Here is a 19,343-nt window from a genome sequence, read left to right as displayed (position 1 = left end):
CAATGACTACCAATGAGTGGGGAAGCTGCATTGCCCCATAATGTGATGACTTCCTCATGCAGAATTTGAGGTCAAATTTTCAAGACATTGTTGGCCCCAAGAACGGGGACTCACAGGTTTTATCCATTATAGCATCGAGAACTGTGAGAGAGGGCAAGGCTGTGGGCTCAGAAGGAACATCGAAGATCTTCAATATTCTAACACCTCTTACCTAGTTTCAATCTTGAGAATGGATCCTACCTTTTCAATAAACTTTGAATAAGTTAGGTCTTCTGGGGGCAAGGAAGGTTCAGGTGGGTCTTCTGGGGGATCTGATGGGATTCCTGTTGAAGATTCCAGAGAAGTTGGCTGAGAATCACGGGGTTCCATATCTGGCTGTGGAGAGAATTGCAAGACTGGTTCTTCCACTTAATTGTGCAGACTGTTGTTCTCCTGGATTGGGGACAGGGAAGTTCTCTGTGGGGAGAGATCCCCTATGGAAGGACTAGCAGTGGATGGGCCCATTGGTTACCATCCAAAGATTTTAAAAAATGTTTGAAGAATGGCCAATATCTGTGACATTGCATGAGAGGGTAACCCCATGTCTTGAGGAATATGAGTCATCACTTTCTTCTTCTCTGGTGATATGGCTGTCAGAAAAATGTCATAATCAGGACCCCTAACATGCTCAGATGGGTTCTGGTCCCTGTGTGACCCCTTGTGTCTCTTTTTGAGGGGTTCCTGCAAATGAGGGGAGAACCTCTTCCTTCTTGACACTGAAGACATATCAGAGTAAACCATCTGAGATGATCTAGAAGAACCCACAGAGTGTCATCCAGTAAGGGTGCTATCTTTTCCACAACTGACATCTCAGAATTCAGAAGTTCTTCTGGCAGGAACACTATTTGAGGGTCATGCTCTTGTGCACCTGAACCCTGCAAACTTTGTTTTTGGGGAGGCTTGTGCTTATGAGCAGTCTGCAAGTGCGGTGGGTGCAGTGCGTATTTAGGGTGCATCGTGTGCGGATGTTGAAAGGCATGCGAAGAGTGTTCTTGCATCATGGATGTTGCACTCTTCTTATGAGGTATCTGTGTCCGGGCGCATGGTGTTGACATCGATTGACAAGATGGTTCATTGCATCATGCAAGTTCTGCATAGTTTGCACCTGATGTGATGCATCTTCCTTGCGTCGTGCTTCGACTTGGCTGGCTTTGACACATGTGTCGATCATTAATGATCGATGCCTTTGATGGTGGACAGCACATCTTTTGATGCATTTTTTGGATGACTCACCCCCTGATGCCTGCTGTTTCTTAAAGGCATGGGGCAGCTCGAGCCTTCTGGGAACATGTCCTACTTGGCACTGCTTCTTCTGACCACCGGATAATGATTGTGGGCCCAAAGAGTATGCTTGCTTTTCCTGCATTGCAAAATGAGTTTTAGGTCCTGAAAGGAATGAGAGGAAAGATGCTCTGATGTTGGGGTATACAAACCCATGGATACGCTGCCCTCATTCCTCAATCTGGTGATTTTTTGGGCCCGCTGCCTTAGAGCTCTGGGCGACATCCTGCCGCAATCCTTACAGGTTGACCTGTTATGCTCAGGACCCAAGTATGTATAGCAGTAATAATTATGTCCATTGGTTATGGCATAACTTTTCCATATTGGCAGTATTTGAAGCCAGGAGCTTGGTTAAAGTGCTGCTGGGGGTTTTACTCTAGGCAAAGTATGAGAAAAATTCTAACGAGAAGACAAGAGAAGTGGTTCCGCATATCTGACAAATTGCATGGAAGAAAAAAAAATATCTTATCAACTGAGGAGGATAAGCAATCATGCGGGAACAGCCCTGCAGGTGCACAAAGTTCTGTAATCTTTGAGAGAAGCTCTGCCCAGAGACAACCGGAGGATGTCCCAGACACCATAGCTAATTCCACCTGCTTATCAATGGGAAAAAGCCTTTTCAAACTTCATATCCCAAGATGCTCAGAGAGAGCTTCTGGGGATCATAGAAGGACACTAGGCAGCATTGACAGCCACTGAAGCAAAGGAAACATCAGCAGAGGATTCAACAAGAGTAAAAAGACAGGTGTTTTCAAGAAATCTAATTTATTCCCATTAAATCAAGGGGAAACAACTATCCAGATATGTGCTTCTTCAGGGGAGTGGTTACAAACATAGAACTTGATCCACTACATATTCAATTCATGACATCATAAGTCTCCTCCCCTTCTTTCCGTTTCCATAGGACAAACCTCTGCATTAGTTAAGGAAGAATAGGTAAAACAGGTGTCTCTGATTCTCCTGCTTGCATGCACAACAGTTCCACAGAAAATATCAAAAACCAAGATTTGGTTTTCCTTCTTTGTTATTTCTTACCAATATTAAAAGCAATTTAACAGAAAAATGTAAAAAAAAAAAAAAAATTACCCTCCTGCTCTCAGACTGAGTGCAAATTAAGCTGAAGGATTATTCGTATTGTACCATAGAGGGAAAATGCATAGAACTAAGAACTACAGCACACAATGGGCAGGCAGTGCTTTCCTAGCTGTACAATTACAGACATTAGAATCCCAAAGAAAACAATTTATACAGGGGATAATTATAAAAAGGGAAAAATAAAAAGCTGTTTCTTCACTGACTTCAATGGGACATGTTCACGGTTGAGTTTGTTTTTATTTGACCTGTAGTTTTATTAAGGATTTAAAAAAAAAGTTATATGTGTCAAACAATTGTATTTATATATTTATATCTTCTGTAGCTGGATTTTTTTTATTTTTTTTTAACCGGGAGACACCTGGTATCCTACTTCCGTGACGATTTCTGTATTTCTCTCAGTTTGAGGTGATCTTTTGTTCACCAGTGTGCTTCAGCCTTCCTTGGGAACTTCAAAGCTTTCTTTCTAGCCGGAGAGGGGCTTGTCTCGGTGCTGGTTTGGTTGCTGGCAGCTTTCTGCGTCTCTTGAGCAGCCTCTAGAGCTAACAGAGTGGTGCAGGAGTGGCTGCCTGTCTGCTTCCCTTTGGGGCTGAGCCCCCGGCACAGTGTGTCTGATTTATTTATTTATTTATTTATTTTTATTGTGTTCTTGTGGGTGGGAAGGGCTGCTGCTCGCAGTGTAACCCGTCGGCCAGTGCTCGCCCTGCTCGGGAGAAGCCGCCGCTTCCGTCTGCCGAGGCCCTGCTGCAGCCTGGGCTTTCTGATCCTCTGCGAGGCTGCAGCTGGCTTGGAGCTGGGAGGGAACTCGGCAGCAATTTGAGAAGGGAGCCTGGCTGGCACAGCGTTTAGTCTGCTACCAGCAGGAGAGCTATAACCTCCCCTCCTCCCCCAGGAAAAAGCAGCTGCTTTCAGCATTTCTTTCCTTTTGCTGAGGTCTCCATGCTGTATGTGGTGAGTCTGCTTTAATGGTCATTTGGCTATTATTTTTTTTTTTGTGACCGACCTTGATGACAAGATTATATTGTTCTGTCTGGGGTATTTGCCACTGGGCTACAAAAGACTGTGGCTACTTGCCCTGCAATTTGAGCTTCTGGACTTAACATTTTTGGTTGCTGTAACCACTTCTATTTTTTTTTTCTCAGTGATGGAGAGTGACACCGTTTGTTTTCAGTTTTACCTTAGGCTAGTTAAAGACGATGCAGGAGATAAAATCTGAATTCACATGCGGGAGGATTAACACACCAGTTATTATTTGAATGTCGATGAGGGTTGTTTTTTCCCTCAGGCTACAGGTACGTCATTTTACACCGGTACAAGAAGGTGGGGTCTGAGAGAAAGATACACAGAGCCTGTGACATAGACTTCCCAAAGAAGGACAATGAAGTCCTCCATAATCACATCGGAACAGCTCCTGTAGCTCTTCCAGATCTGCACCTTTTCTCCTTTTAGGTCGCTTCATTCCCAGTCGGAGAATGCTGCCCGCATTGCCCGTTGTGTCTTGTGAAAAGCGCTGCACTAAAGCCCAGCAGCAGTTGGCACATGCATTGGATTGGAAACGCGATCTTTGCGAGAATGCTGACTCCCCCCTCTGAATGAGCACTTTCAGGACCGGAGGCGGCAGACATCAGGCGAGGGGCTGCAAGGCGTGCGGAGAGCGCCGTGGTGCTGAAAGGGACAGCTCCCACTACAGCGCCCAGAGAGAGGGCGCTCATGGTGGTGCTGAAAGGGACAGCTCCCACTGCTCCCTCCGGATCTTCTTTGTCCAGCATCAGCCGCCCGCCGCCCGTTTTTGCCAAGTGGATCTTTACTGCTTTCAGCAGTGAGGGTGCTTGACCAAGAGCACTATGCCTTGATGCTGAATCACACCAGTTTTCATGGCGGTGGCAAGGAAAATCAAAACTTTGTTGACTGTGAACATTTTGGTTTTTGTGGGGATTATTTTGTTTTCGGTGTATTGCAGGATCCAAGACCGCTCTCAGGAGCTGGTACAGATTGTCAGAAGTTCTGATCGAAGAGTGAGGAGTAGGAATGCCAAAGTGGGAGCCCTCATAGACAGGGAATCTATTCTACAACGACTAGATCACCTGGAAGAAGTGGTTTATAATCAACTGAATGGTAAAACTGTCTTACTCTTATTATTCAAAACTATGCGTAGTTTACTAGGCAATAGGACGATCATAAAAATACTATAAAGCATAAGCAATACACTACTAAATGATCTGACCCATTTTACAGTGCTTACAACATGTTCTATGAGATTCTGCTTTTTTGTAGCTAATTATCTCCATAAAATAGTAAATAAATGATTAACCTAAAAGGTACAGTTTCAAAGATATGTTTATTTATTATTCATTGGATATATATGGGCTTCAACTTATAATCAGATTTAGTGGATTTACCAGACAGTGGAAGGTGTATCTAACTCATTCACTTGAATTACTTTTAAAGACTCTATCTTTCTGATTTGTGGAAAGCACATTTGATGAAGCTGACAAAGCTTTTAATTGGGATAGTTAATTAAAAAATAAAACTGCATTATATAAATATTCCAGAAGCACAGGACTTCTCCTCCTCCCCAAACTGTATTGTGTTTACCTTTAGACTGCTTTTAGACACATTTTAATATCAGGCTCAGTCTTTATATTAAAAATATTTTGAAAATTGGCTGTCAAGTTTATCAGTAATAATATTGGGGTGAATGTTTACAGTTTATTGCCTATAATAGGGGTGGCCAACTCCGGTCTTCAAGAGACACAAGCAAGTCAGGTTTTCAGGATATCCACAATAAATATGCATGAGATAGATTTGCATGCACTGCCTCCATTATATGCAAATCTATCTCATGCATATTAATTGTGGATATTTTGAATACATGGCCTGTTTGTGGCTCTGGAAGACCAGAGTTGGCCACTCCTGGCCTATAACCTCTTCCATGAAATTATATTTGTTTGATCCTTAACTGGAATAAGATGAGGCATCACTTACAATTTCTCCTTCATCCAGTGAGTAGTTTTTATACCATGACACTTGTGAATTGTGTCTACTCAATTATCATTGCTGCATTTTGAACTCATAGCCCTTGGGTTTCTTTTATTTAAAAAATAGTTCTGCAAGTTGATATTCATTCAATTCCTTGTCCCTGAAACATCTTGCCACTGTGACTTTCCCATCAAGTACAGTTTAAAATAATGTAAATACAGTGCATATGGAGATTGTACCATAAGTGAAAAGTGCACATAAATTAGATGACATGAGGTTCAATAATTTGTGTGGAAGAATCAGTAAAAAGATAATGGCAATAACTGAACTAGAAATTTTGTATTCATTAACTAGATTGCAGGATATACTAATCTACTTTTAGAATAAATCTGTAGCTGCTATGTATTATCAAATTTTTCAAAGGTACACATGACAAATAGCAACTACTTATTGTAGTTATAACTATTTTCCTAAGTCATTATTATTTCATTTCTTGAAGAAGCTCCCTTGCAATTCCTCTAACTTCAGTCCATTAGTTCATATTGTTAATGGTGTCAGTACAGGGTGCATTAGCCAATCAGCTTTCTTTCTATGTGATACGATTTGTTATATAGAACATAAGAAATGCCATACTGCATCAGATCAGTGGTCCACTGAGACCAGCATTCTGTTTCTGACAATGGCCAATCTGGGTCACCTGTAAGTACCCAGCAAATCCCAATATGAAAATCTGTTTCATGTTGTTATCCTCAAGAATTATGAGATGGAGAAATCAAAGTCTATCTAGCTAATAATTATTTATGGATCTGTTCTTCAGAAACTTGTTCAAACTTTTATTAAACTTATACTATTAGTCTTAACCACATTTTCTGGCAACAAGTTCCATAGTTTAATTGTGTGTTTATTGAAAATAAACTCTCTTTAATTTGTTTTAAATCTGTTAGTTTCAGTGAGTATCTCCTAGTTCTATTAGATAGTGTAAATAACCATTCCCTATTAACTTGTTCTTTATCACACAATTTTGTAAACCTCTATCATATCCCCTCAAAGTCATGAAGAGTCCTAATCTGTTTAGCCTTTCTTCAGAACACAGCCAATCATCTGCATACTTAATTTTGTTGCCTTTGTCTGTATGTTTTTCTAGCTCTGCTATATCTGTTATGAGATGTAGCAACCAGATTTGGATATGATACTCAAGATGTGGCTGCATCATGGATCAATACAGATGCATTATATTCCCAGTTTTGTTTTCTGTTCCTTTCCAAACAATTCCTAACATTTTATTTGCTTTTTTTTTTTTTTTTTGCTGCCAGTGTATACTAAACTGAAGATTCAATGTGTTGTCCATAATGACTCCAAACTCCCTTACTTGGATGGCAACTCCTAATTGAAACCCAGCATTCAAGTCAATGCAATATCCTGTGCTGAGCCTAGCACACAGGTTAATGAGCACTTGGATGAACGTTTTGGATGCACTAGGCTAACACCCGATGCAATAAGGGGATTAGCGCATCTAAACCAGCGACTAGCTAATAGCATTCATCACATGTAAATACATGTAGATGAGGTTATTAGCTATTAACCCCAATGCAAAAAATCACTGTGTACCTCATGCCCACATTTTAACATGGAAAACTTGCAGCCCAAGGGCTGGCTTTGTTTTTACCCACTCTGAGCTGTCTGAAAAAATGCCCCATAAAGCCACAAAAAAGTCCCAAATACTGCTTTTCTGTGATTCCTCCTACTTAGTATCATCCCGATACTTAGTATCATCCTGATACTAAGTAGTAGGAGGAACCACAGGAAGCAGCATGAAAAAAAAAATCTCGCTGGCAGTCAGGTTAGGGAAACAGATGCCCATTAATTGAGCAATTGAGCATCCATTTCCCTAACCCGTGGCTATGAATGGATTAGAAAAATGGACACTCATTAATTGAGCACCCGTTTTCCTAACCAGCACACAGCCACATCTCCTGGGCACCCAATGCCATGGACTCACTAGGGATGCACAATTTATCCCAAGTGCATCCTTTTTAGCACAGTGGCTCATTTGCCTATTGCATCGAGTGCTCAGGAGAGATGATTGTGCGCACGTTCAAAATATGTGCACCCAGTTTGGACACACATTTTTGCGTGCACTTTATTGCATTGTTTTGATTATGTATAGTTAGGATTATTTTTCTCTATATGTATCACTTCACACTTGCCCACATTAAATTTAATCTGCCATTTAGATGCCCAGTCCCTCAATCTTGCAATATCCTCCTGTGATTCCTCACAATCAGCTCATGTCTTAACTGATTGAATATTTACATGTCATCTGCAAATATGATCATCTTGTTCATTGCTCTTTTTTTTCTAGATCATTTATGAATATGTTAAACACTGGTCCCAATACAGATCCCTGAGGTACTCCACTAATCTCTTCTCTCCATTGGGAAAACTGACCATTTGGACCTACTGTTTGTTTTGTATTTCTTAATCAATTAACAATCCACAATCATCGCCTCCTATTCCATGATTTTGTAATTTCCTGAGAAGTATCTCATGTGAAACTTTATCAAATATCTTCTGAAAATCCAGGTACATTATATTGACAGCTAACCTTTATACATATATTTATATACACTTTCAGAGAATTCTAATAGACTCATAAGGCATGACTTCCCTTTTCTAAAACCATGTTTGCTTTTTCCCATTCAGCCATGCCTATCCATATGCCCAGTAATTCTTTTCTTAACTATAATTTCTACCATTTTGCTCAACACTGATATTAGGATTACAAGTTTATAGTTTCCTGGATCACTCCTGGACCCCTGTAAAAATTGATGTACATTGGCTACCCTCCAGTTTTCCTGTACATTGGCTACCCTCCAGTTTTCCTGTACATTGGCATATTTTAATAGTATATTACAGATTAACAGGGGCAGATCTGCAATCTTATATTTGAGTTCTTTCAAAACTCTAGGATTAATACCATCAGGTCCTGGGGTTTTGTTGCGTTTTAGCCTGTCAGGTTTTTTTTTTTAGTATGTCCTCCAGTTTAACAGTGATTTGCTTCAGTTCTTCTGACTCATTACCTTTAAAGCATGGTTCTGCTGTGGGTTTCTCCCTAACATTCTCTTCAGTAAAGACAGAAGCAAATAATTAGTTTAGTTTTTCTGTGATAGCTTTATCTTCTCTAAAGTGCTCCATTTACCCTCTCCAGTCATCTGGTGGTCTCACTGATTTCCTTGCAGGCTTTTTGCTTTTCATGTATTTGAAAAACTACTACTATTACTACTTAACACATCTATAGTGCTACTTAACATATACAGCATTGTATAAAAACATATAAGAGACAGTCCCTTTTCAGTAGAACTTACAATCAAATCAAAATAAACACACAGAGCAAAAGAGAATTTTGGAATTTCATTTATTAAGAAAATGGTTAAAAATTAATGAGGTTATAAGTGGGAAATCAGAGACTAAGATTTAAAAGCAGCCTCAAAAAAGTGGGTTTTTAGATGGAATTTAAATAAGGCAAGAGAAGGAATATGACACACCAACTCAGGAAGTCTTGTCCAAGCATATGATGAAGCTAGGTGGAAAGCACAGAGTCAGGAATTGGCGGTAGAGGAGGAGGGCATAGATAGGAGTGAATTGCCTGATGAGTGGAGTACATGAAGAAGACTGTAGAGAGAAGTAGTGAGGAGCTGCACAGTGAAGGTTCTTGTAGGTGAGGAGGAGGAGCTTGAACTGCATGTGAGAAATGATAGGGAGCCCATATAGTGACTTGAGAAGAAGACTTATATAGGTGTAGTGACCTTGGTGAAAGATAAGTCGTGCAGTTGAATTTTGGATGGTTTGTAGTGGAGAGAGATGGCTCACTGGGAGACCTGTGAGCAGCAGGTTGCAATAGTTTAAGCAGCAGGTGATGAGAGAGTGGATAAGGGTTCTGGTAGTAAATTAAATTCAGAAGTATATAGAAAAAGAGAAAGAGGAGTCAAAGATGACTCCAAGGTTATAAGTGACTGGGAGATTATAGAGTTATTCACAGAAGTAGAGGAAGGAGGAAGAGAGGAGCTTCCTCTCAAATTCTTTTTTGGCCTGCCTTATTAATGTTTTGCATTTACCTTGACACTGCCTATGCTCCTTCTGATTCTCTTCATTTGGACTTGCTTTCCAATTTTTTTTTAAAGATGCCTTTTTTGTTTTAATAGCCTCTTTCACAGCATCATTTAACCATGCTGGCAGTTGTTTGTTCTTCCTTTGACTTTTATAATACATGGAATGCATTTTATCTGGGCTTTCAAGATTGTTTAAAAATACTATCTCCATGCAACATGTGCATTTGTAACCCTTGCAACTGCCCTTTATAGTTTCTTCCTGATTGATTTTCTCATTTTTTTTCAACGTCTTCCTTTTTGAAGTTGAATGCTAGTGCATTAGTTTTACTTAATATTTTCCCTTCAGTGATTATATCAAATTAGATTGCATTATAATCACTATTACCAAGGGGCCCTACTACCATTACCCCCTGCACCAGGTCCTGCAATCCACTGAGAACTAAGAACATAAGAACATAAGAAATTGCCATGCTGGGTCAGACCAAGGGTCCATCAAGCCCAGCATCCTATTTCCAACAGAGGCCAAACCAGGCCACAAGAACCTGGCAAGTACCCAAACACTAAGAAAATCTAAATTAAGTCCCCCTCTTGTTGATTCCAGGGCAAGCTGCACCATGAAGCAGTCATTTACGCATCTAAAACTTTTACCTCCCTTCTATGAGCTGATAATACATTCACCCAATCAATATTGGGGTAACTGAAATCCCCCATTATTACTATTTTGCCAAAATGATTAGCCTGTCTTCTTTCTGTTAGCATTTCACAGCCTGTTTCACATGAAATTTCTAGCCATAGAGATTCCAGAGTGCAGTTTGTTTCTTGTTGAACTTTATCTACATGGTTCTATATCATCATTAACATAGAGTGCCATCCCATCCCTAATTCAATCTGCCCTGGCATTTCAATATATTTTGTACCCTGATATTACTATGTCCCACTGGTTATCTTTTCCCAGCAGTATCTTCATTTAGTGTCATACATTACATTCTCACTCTCCAATCTTATTTTGTAAATTTCTGGCATATTCATACAGACAAGTAAATATATGGTTTTTTGTATCCCTAACAATAGCCTGTTTATTCTTAGCAGTTGATTCAGGTAATTTTGAGGCATTCATAGTTATCTGCTCTTCATTTAAATCCAGCTGAGATACCTCAGCTTTTATTACCTCCTCACTACTGGGAAACCCTGACTTCTGTTTTAACAATATCCTTTGAAGATAATCAACATGAACCACGTGCTCCTGAGTTACTGTCAACTTTTGTCAATAAGCTACTTTAAAAGTTGTTTTATCTCCTTTTTAATTGTTCATGCAGCCGCTGTTCCACTCCCATTAAGGTGAAGCCCATTCCACTGGATGGCTCCCCTTTCCCCAAAATGCTCCCACAAAACTAAACCTTTCTTTCTGCACCCATTGTTTCCACCATGCATTGAGATGTCTGAGCTCAGTCTACCTTTGAGGTCCTCCTCATGCAACTGGGAGCATTTTCTGAGAATGCTGCCTTGGAGGTTCCGGATTACTACTACTATTACTACTACGTATCATTCTTAAAACACTACTAGACCTATGCAGCACTGCACAGATACAAATAAAAGACACTCCCTGTTCTATGGAGCTCCCAATCTAGTCAATTTCATGCCTAAATTTGGCTTCCAGAAATTCCCTCCTGCACTTTCCTATGTTATCTCTATCCACATGTACCATGACCATGGAAATTCTATCTAGGTGGTACATGACATCCAATGCTTTTGCACCAGGCAAGCAAGTTACCAAAATAGCCTTCATATTCATCAGTTATCTACATTTTGACTAACTGAATTGCAATAATAATGCTGCAGTTCTATCCTTTCCTACATGGGCAAACAATCCTGGAGACATATCCTCAATATGAGAGGATAACTTGTCACTTGGAGGGCAGGTCCAAGCTACAGGATCACTTCCTGCTATTCCTTCCTGCAGACCTTGCTCCTCCAAAGCAATATAGGGGGCTCCCAGAGTGCAGGTGGGGCTGCTCTACTTTTCTGTGTTCCTCTCTGCCTCAGCTCCTCCAGATCTGCCCCTCTAGCCTCCAGAGATTGAGCTTGCTCTATGAGACCAAGGAGCTCTTTGCACCAGGCACAAGCACATGACCTCTCCCCAACAGGATAATAATCATATACATGGCACTCACGTAGTGCAAAAGACTGGGTGGCCCCCATTACACTGATGGCCTGCTGTCTGCATCTTTGTAAATTAGGTTTTTATTAACAATACTTGATTCTTTTGTTTACGCTGTAGCCAAAGACTTATAATTGACCTATTTTTTTTAAAATTCAAGTGCAAGCTTACTTTTCACTTATTTGTAGAAAGCACTAGTTGGTTCTTATTATATAACTTCTCTCTCCACCTCCTAACTGGGCAATAGTCTATTTGAGAAAGTGATGAGTGGGTGTGAAAAACAAATACCCCCCCCCCCCCCCCCGCCACCCCTCCCAGCTCTATCCCACTCCCAAACAGCCAAACAGTATCCTTTTAAAACTTTATGTCTCTCCCAAATAGAAAATAATACATTTGAGAGCTCAATTATACTACTAAACAGAAAATTATATATTTCAGAGTTCAAACACACTCCCCTCAGTAAGCAAATTAATTTAGCAATTTAGGGAGACCCCAGTTTTTATCCAATGCAAAGTCCTGCTCTCACTTCAGTAGCAGCTGCCTCAAGACTTTTCTGAATATGGTTGTTTCCAGGGAAATTGTAGGGGAATAATTTAAACAAATTTCAAAATTAATAACTTATTGGCAATAATGTTAACTGTTATAGGTGGAGTATCAAATTTCCTTTCTTTGCTTCTCAAATGCTCACAGTGAACAGAGGGCACATCTTTCTTTTATTTATTTATTTTTATGGTAAATTAAAAGATCCTCACTGCTGTTGCAGAAATCTATTATCCTTAAACCTAGAAATTTAGGAAAATAAAATAGCTATTTATATTGGTATACAGAATGTGTATATGTTTTCTGGTAAATTTACTAGCCAGTAAAGCATTATTGCCGCAATAAAATGCCAAGTAAAATGACAGAATTACTTAGAAATAAGCATTGCACAGTGAATGCAAGGAGACTCAGAATTCTGATGGTCCATTCCTGAGGAATGTGTAATATTTCCTTTATGTAGCTCTGTGCCTGCTTCAGCCTATGAGAGGTAAAAAGTACTTCTCTCAGTTGATACCTTGATTTAAGTGAATTCCGACTGATCCTTGAGAAAGTAATTTTGAGGAAAAGGAAAAAATAAGCCGTAGATGCTTTGCTGAAGTTCACTGATCTATATTTAAAGCAGAAGGAATTAAGTGAGAATCAGGAAATAGTTTGTCTATGTATTCAATTCTATTAGAATGTTTCGTGACCTGAGGGTAATGTTCAAAGTAATCTCACTATGTTAAAATGGATTAAAACAAGCCTAGATTGCACTGTTGTAAACTGCCTTCATTCAGGCCAGCTAAATGTGTACACGGAGTAGATCCACAACCTGCCTGATTTTGCCTGGATGGCAACGCGGTACTCCGGGAGACGTATTTAGGTCAGGGGGAGCAAAGAAGCACACACGCAGGGACATTTTCAAAAAGTATGCATGCTATTTTCCCCACTCTTGAGTGCAGGTTTAGTTTGCACTTATTTATCCAATGCACTGGTTGGTTCTTATTATGTAAATTCTCTTCCTCCCTCCTAACTGGGCAATAGTCTATTTGAGAAAGTGATGAGTGGCAATAAAAAATTAACTAAAATCTGTGTGCAACAGCCAGGAATTTGCTAACCATTTAAAATTAAATAATCCCTTACTAGATTAGGGAAGTAGCCTAGTGGTTAGATCAGCAGGCTCAGAACCAGGGAAGCCAGGGTGCTCCTTGTGATCCTGGGTTAAGTCACTTCACCCTCCATTACCTCAGTAAATCTCCCCCTAAATTTGTACCTAAGCCATGGTGGTTTTCCTCTGGGATTCACTAATTTGTGGTACTCTGTCCTGCAGGTTAATAAGTCTCATGTTTTTTCCTGACAGAGTAATACCACTGGAAATACTACCACGGCAAAGCGGCACTGCCCAATGCTGGCCCCACATCCTGGGGCCAGCATCTTTTAAAGTGCTCATGCAGCATCCAAAATAGTGCTCAAACTCATAGGCAGGGGTGGATTTCAGGAAAATATCAGCCCGGGGATTTTTTGAAAACTGGCCCATAGGTTATTTGATGTCCTCAAGCACTTTCTCTGCAGCACGTGTGTCAACAGCTCCCAAAAGCAGAATTGAGCCAAAATATCTCCAAAATAAACTTCATCTTTACTAAATAACTAAGAAGTTGAGCACATCCTAGACCAGGGGTGAGCAGAGCTGTAGTCCCCATTCCAACTATGCCGCTTGGTTGGGCCCCTTACACATCTGCTCATCTCTCTCATAGAAATAGATCCTGGAACCAGTTGTAAGTAATGACACTGCCAGCCAGTGTCACACCCAGTTGCAAACAGTTTTTTTAAGATTGCAGAAACTTAATTGATATATACACACTGATGCACACAAAGACACACACTCTCTCTTAGACCCAAAGAGTGTGTGCCAGAGAGAAAGCCATCCACACATACACACACACTCTCTCTCACACAGACAAAGGGGTAGATTTTAAAAGAAGCGCGATCAGCCTACTTTTGCTTGCGCATCAGACTCAAGCAAAAGTACGCTGGATTTTAGTAGATACGCGCGGAGCCGCGCGTATCCACTAAAATCCTGGATCGGCGCGCGCAAGGCTATCGATTTTGTATAGCCTGCGCGCGCCGAGCCGCGCTGCCTCCCCCCGTTCCCTCCAAGGCCCCCCCGTTCCCTCCAAGGCTGCTCCGAAATCGGAGCGGCCTCGGAGGGAACTTTCCTTTGCCCTCCCCTCACCTTACCCTCCCTTCCCCTACCTAACCCACCCACCCGGCCCTGTCTACACCCCCCCCTTACCTTTGTCGGGGGATTTACGCCTCCCGGAGGGAGACGTAAATCCCCGCGCGCCAGCGGGCCTGCTGCGCGCCGGGCCGCGACCTGGGGGCGGGTACGGAGGGCGCGGCCACGCCCCCGGGCCGTAGCCACGCCCCCGTACCCGCCCCCAAAACGCTGCCGACACGCCCCCGGAACGCCGCGACGACCGGGCCCGCCCCCCGACACGCCCCCCTCCGAGAACCCCGGGACTTACGCGAGTCCCGGGGCTCTGCGCGCGCCGGGAGGCCTATGTAAAATAGGCTTCCCGGCGCGCAGGGCCCTGCTCGCGTAAATCCGCCCGGTTTTGGGCGGATTTACGCGAGCAGGGCTCTGAAAATCCGCCCCAAAGTGCGTATGGGTGTGTGTCTCTCTCTCACACTCTTTGACACAGACACACAAACACTCTCTCTGACATGCTACTGTGGTGCCCCCAGTCCAGCACTCCTGCATCATAGTGTAAACATCTTGCTTGCTGCCAAACCTTCCTCATTCCCTCCCTTTCCCAGTCCCCTTCTCTAGGAGACTCGCTGATACCACAGCCAGCTGCTTCTCTCAGAGCTCAGTACAAAAGCCTCCCCAACATTGCACAGGACTTCCTCCTGGCTTACTCCCTTCCTTCCTGTGCCTGCAGCTTGCCTCCACTTCTCCACAACACTCTAGTGCATTCCCATTAACTGCTACTTTTATGGTTCCTCAGGCTCTGCCCCACCTGACTATTCCAAGGGGAGGGGGGAACAGAAGTGATCCATACTGTTCACTGGGCTTACAAAAAGAGAAAATTAAGTCCTGGCCGAGACTGGGGAGAGCCACTAACCCAAAGCAGCACAGCTCCAGATGGAATCCTGCTTTCTCTTGTCCAGCCAGTCCAGCCAGGGCATTAGGTGTCATAGGTGAACTTTACAGCCTTGCATGCACTCCTGGCCCCTCCTTCCCACAAACAATTAAAAATTATGCATTTATAGCAACATATTTTAGATAAAAAAAGAAAAAAAAGTAAAAATATCACTTACAACATGTATATTATTTACATGTACTGCTATGGTAACAAACAAAAAACTGCAAAAAAAGACACCTGCAGCCATAGGCTATTAGGACTATTGTAAAACATGTTGTCCTTCAGAAAGCTCTGAGTAAACTGAATTACAATCTAGCAAACCTCCCATACAAATACAGCACTAACTGCCATCACTCAAACCAGTAACAACCCTACTTATGAAAAGGCAACATTGCAAATACAGGGTGGCCCATGGAAAAGTAGCCCGCCTTCAATACCAGTGCCACCCTGTATTACACCAGGCCCTAAAACACCAAAACACCTGATATTAGGAAAACAGAACAAGCCGAGCTGTTATAGATCCCTACACAGAAACTACACGCTAGCAGAATACCTCACCTCAGTCACACATGCAGAACACACAGACCCTCCCCAAATACAGAATAAAGAGACAATAAAGTTTAACTAGAAACATGGAAACCATAACAATACAGACTCCATATGCAGTGCAACAAATAGAAAAACAGAAACATCACCATTACTCATTAAACAAACAATAAAATCAAGACATATAAACCAGCAATAGTAAAAGTAAAACCATACTCATACAAAGAATAAATATTTTAAAGCAGCTAATGAATAGTACATCCAATGATTACAAATATCTAATTTTTTTTTATTTCCAATCAATAAAATATTTCAAAACAGCAGACGCATTAAATAATACCCAATAATTAAAACAGGCTAAAAAGATCCCTTCCTCTCCATTCCTGGGAACTTTAGATTACAGTCACCCTGAGACTGACATGAATTAGTCAGGGATGGGAGGTATGCACAAATTTTCTCCTCTCTTATGTATATATATACACACACACTTTCTAACTTACATACTCATTCTCACACAAACTCCCTTATATTCTTTCTTATACACATGCTGACTGGCTCACGAACTCTGGCTCACACACATGCTTGGTGGTTTAAATAGTCCTCTTGCTCACACATATGCTCATTGCCTCCCTTGTTCTCTCTCACTCACACACATGCTCACTGGCTCACTCACTCTTGCTCACACACATGCTTTGGAAACCACAGCAGGCCTGACTGTATTGTGCAGTGCAACAATGGAAAAGCAGAAACATCATCATTTCTCATAAAACATTAAGCAATAAAGTCAAAAGATATAAAACATCATTCATAACATTAAAACTATACTAATAAAAATAATAAATATGTCAAGTAGGCAACAACCAACAAACATCCAGTAATTAAAATAGCTCACAAATGTTTTCCAGTATTTCCCAAACAGGGGTGGTTCTATAATGAGGCAAGGTGAGGCGGCCGCTTTAGGCGGCAAAATTTCTGCCATGGTTGCCTCACCCTTCATGCAGGCAAACTCTAGCAGCAGGAAAACCTGAGGTGCTTGTGGCGTGCAGCAGCGATATGCTGGTGGGGTTTCCACACCCAACCAGCAAAAGAAAGGTCCTGCAGCAGCACGGAATTGTGATGTGCTGGCAGGGTTCCCACTCCCTGCCAGCAAAAGGTTTGTCTAGGGCATCTAATAGCCTTGTATCAGCCCTAAGAGAGAGTGCGTCACACACACACAGACTCCCACCATTCACCAACCTCTCACACCCCCAGGGGGCAGATCCTGGAGAAGGGTGGGGGAGGCAGGCAATAGGGAATGTTCTATTTCTAAACCCAGGAGGTGGGGTGGCCAAAGGCTGCCCCCACCCCATTAAACATTTCTCCGATGCACCCTAGTGCGGACGTGGAAGACTGAACAAAAAAATAACAGGCCCAAAAACTGAGTGGTTAGAGCAGTGGGCTGCAAACAAGGGAAGCCAGGGTTCAAATCCTACTGCCATTTCTTATGACTTCAGCCTCCATTGCATTCCCCCTGCCCTGGCCCTCTTTGATTTCACCTGCACCAGGCCATGGTGGGTGGGTGGGGGTCACCATTTCATCCTTCACCTCAGGCAGCAGTTTGCCTTGAGCCGCCCCCATTCCCAAATACCAAATATTTCAAACAGCAGACACATGAAATAACACCCCAAAGTTTAAAATAACATCTCTCCATACCTGGGATCTTTTGATTTGCAGTCACGCAGGATGGGCTCTGCTGTGGCCGCACAGGCCTCTCTTCAGGTTGCGTCAGGATGGGCTCTGCTGTGGCCGCGCAGGCCTCTCTTCAGGCCATGTTAGGATGGAGTCTGACGCGGCCACATAGGCTTATTTTCAGGGCGGGATCTGCCACAACCATGTAGAACTCTCTTCAGCCCATGGCAGGATGGGCTCTGCTGTGGCCGCGCAGGCCTCTCTTCAGGTTGCATCAGGATGGGCTCTGCTGTGGCCGCGCAGGCCTCTCTTCAGGTTGCATCAGGATGGGCTCTGCTGTGGCCGCGCAGGCCTCTCTTCAGGCCATGTTAGGATGGAGTCTGACGTGGCCACATAGGCTTATTTTCAGGGCGGGATCTGCCACAACCATGTAGAACTCTCTTCAGCCCATGGCAGGATGGGCTCTGCTGTGGCCGCGCAGGCCTCTCTTCAGGTTGCGTCAGGATGGGCTCTGCTGTGGCCGTGCAGGCCTCTCTTCAGGCCATGTTAGGATGGGGTCTGACATGGCCACTCAGGCTTATCTTCAGGCTGCAGCAGGATGGGCTCTGCCACAACCCCATAGACTTCTCTTCAGCCCATGGCAGGATGGGCTCTGCTGCGGCCCTGCAAAGCTTTTCTTCGGGCTAGTTAGTTGAAAAAAATTTTTAAAAACATGGAATTGGAGCAACCTGCCCACTGGAGGATGCCAGATCCCCCATTAGGCCAATATGCCTCTGCTCATAGGGGGTCTAATGAGACCCCCTTCCCACTTCAAGATGCGTGGGGGGGGGGGGGGGGGCGAGGGTATCCTTAAACCACAATGCCTTTGGTTGTGATTCCACAGATCTAATATTCCCAAAGTCACAGGGATTTGAAAATAGAATTCTGACATAAAGATCACTTCTTATTTGAAGACCAAAAATGTTAGCAAGAATAATGACAGTGTTTTTCGTATCAGAACCAGGAGAACAAAAACAAGTCGCTTTCACTTCTGCTAAATGATAGAACAGAGTTAAAAGATCATGAAGGGATTCAAAAAGACGAATCTCTGTAGGAGATGGCTAAGACACAGACTCATCTGCTGAGATGAATTGCTAGGACTGTGATGCTTGCTCAGATGCACAGAGGATATGAATGTGGCGGTGTTATTCATGCCTCATAGCTAGATTTCCATTGCACAATGGGGATGCTGATTTGAACTTGTGAAATGTGCTTCTCCATTTCTCCGGCATAGCACAATCATCCTCTCGTGCACTACAACTAGACAGCTTTGGATTTCCAAGAGCTACAGATTTCCGCTCTGTAAAATTTGGAGATGTGCAACAATCATGCAGCTGAATATCCTGCTGAACTGGTCCAAATAGCTTTTCTATACCAGGAATCACATCTGGCCCAAATATGATATGTGGACAATTTAGAATGGCACTCTTAGAAGAGAAGTATGGTAGACAGATAAACTGGAATGAAATGATAAAGTTTCGGAGCATTTTCTGCCCGTGCTGTTTTTTTTTTCCAGTAGAAGGTGACTCATGACATTGGAGAGAAATGTTCTTAAAGCAAAATTGTTGAACTACAGCTTTCTATTAGGATTCCAAGGTTGTGCTGCTTGCAAAATAACTTGTCAAATAACAACAAAGAAATTATGCCCTGAACCAGAAATCCTATTTTCTGATGTCTGGTGGAAGAATGGTGAAGTAGCTGAAAGTTTAAGAATATAAACTGCTTCTAAATATTAGCATTAACCATTGCCAGTCATTAGGTTGCATG

General features: G+C 42.4%; 1 protein-coding gene across 1 annotated transcript in view; it reads left to right on the top strand.

Moving 5' to 3' along the window:
- The first annotated feature begins 3,629 nt into the window (after positions 1–3,629).
- GALNT9 (polypeptide N-acetylgalactosaminyltransferase 9) overlaps positions 3,630–19,343 on the top strand; it is a 249,449-nt gene continuing 233,735 nt past the window's right edge. The window contains exon 1 of the mRNA XM_029571589.1: positions 3,630–4,527. Within this exon, the coding sequence (XP_029427449.1) occupies positions 4,287–4,527 (241 nt within the window). The 5' untranslated portion in view covers positions 3,630–4,286. The remainder of the gene's footprint in view (positions 4,528–19,343) is intronic.

Source organism: Rhinatrema bivittatum, chromosome 11 (assembly GCF_901001135.1).
Source record: "Rhinatrema bivittatum chromosome 11, aRhiBiv1.1, whole genome shotgun sequence".
Lineage (NCBI taxonomy): Eukaryota > Metazoa > Chordata > Amphibia > Gymnophiona > Rhinatrematidae > Rhinatrema > Rhinatrema bivittatum.
Note: the sequence above shows the minus strand (reverse complement) of the source record. Positions and strands in the feature narration are given on the sequence as shown.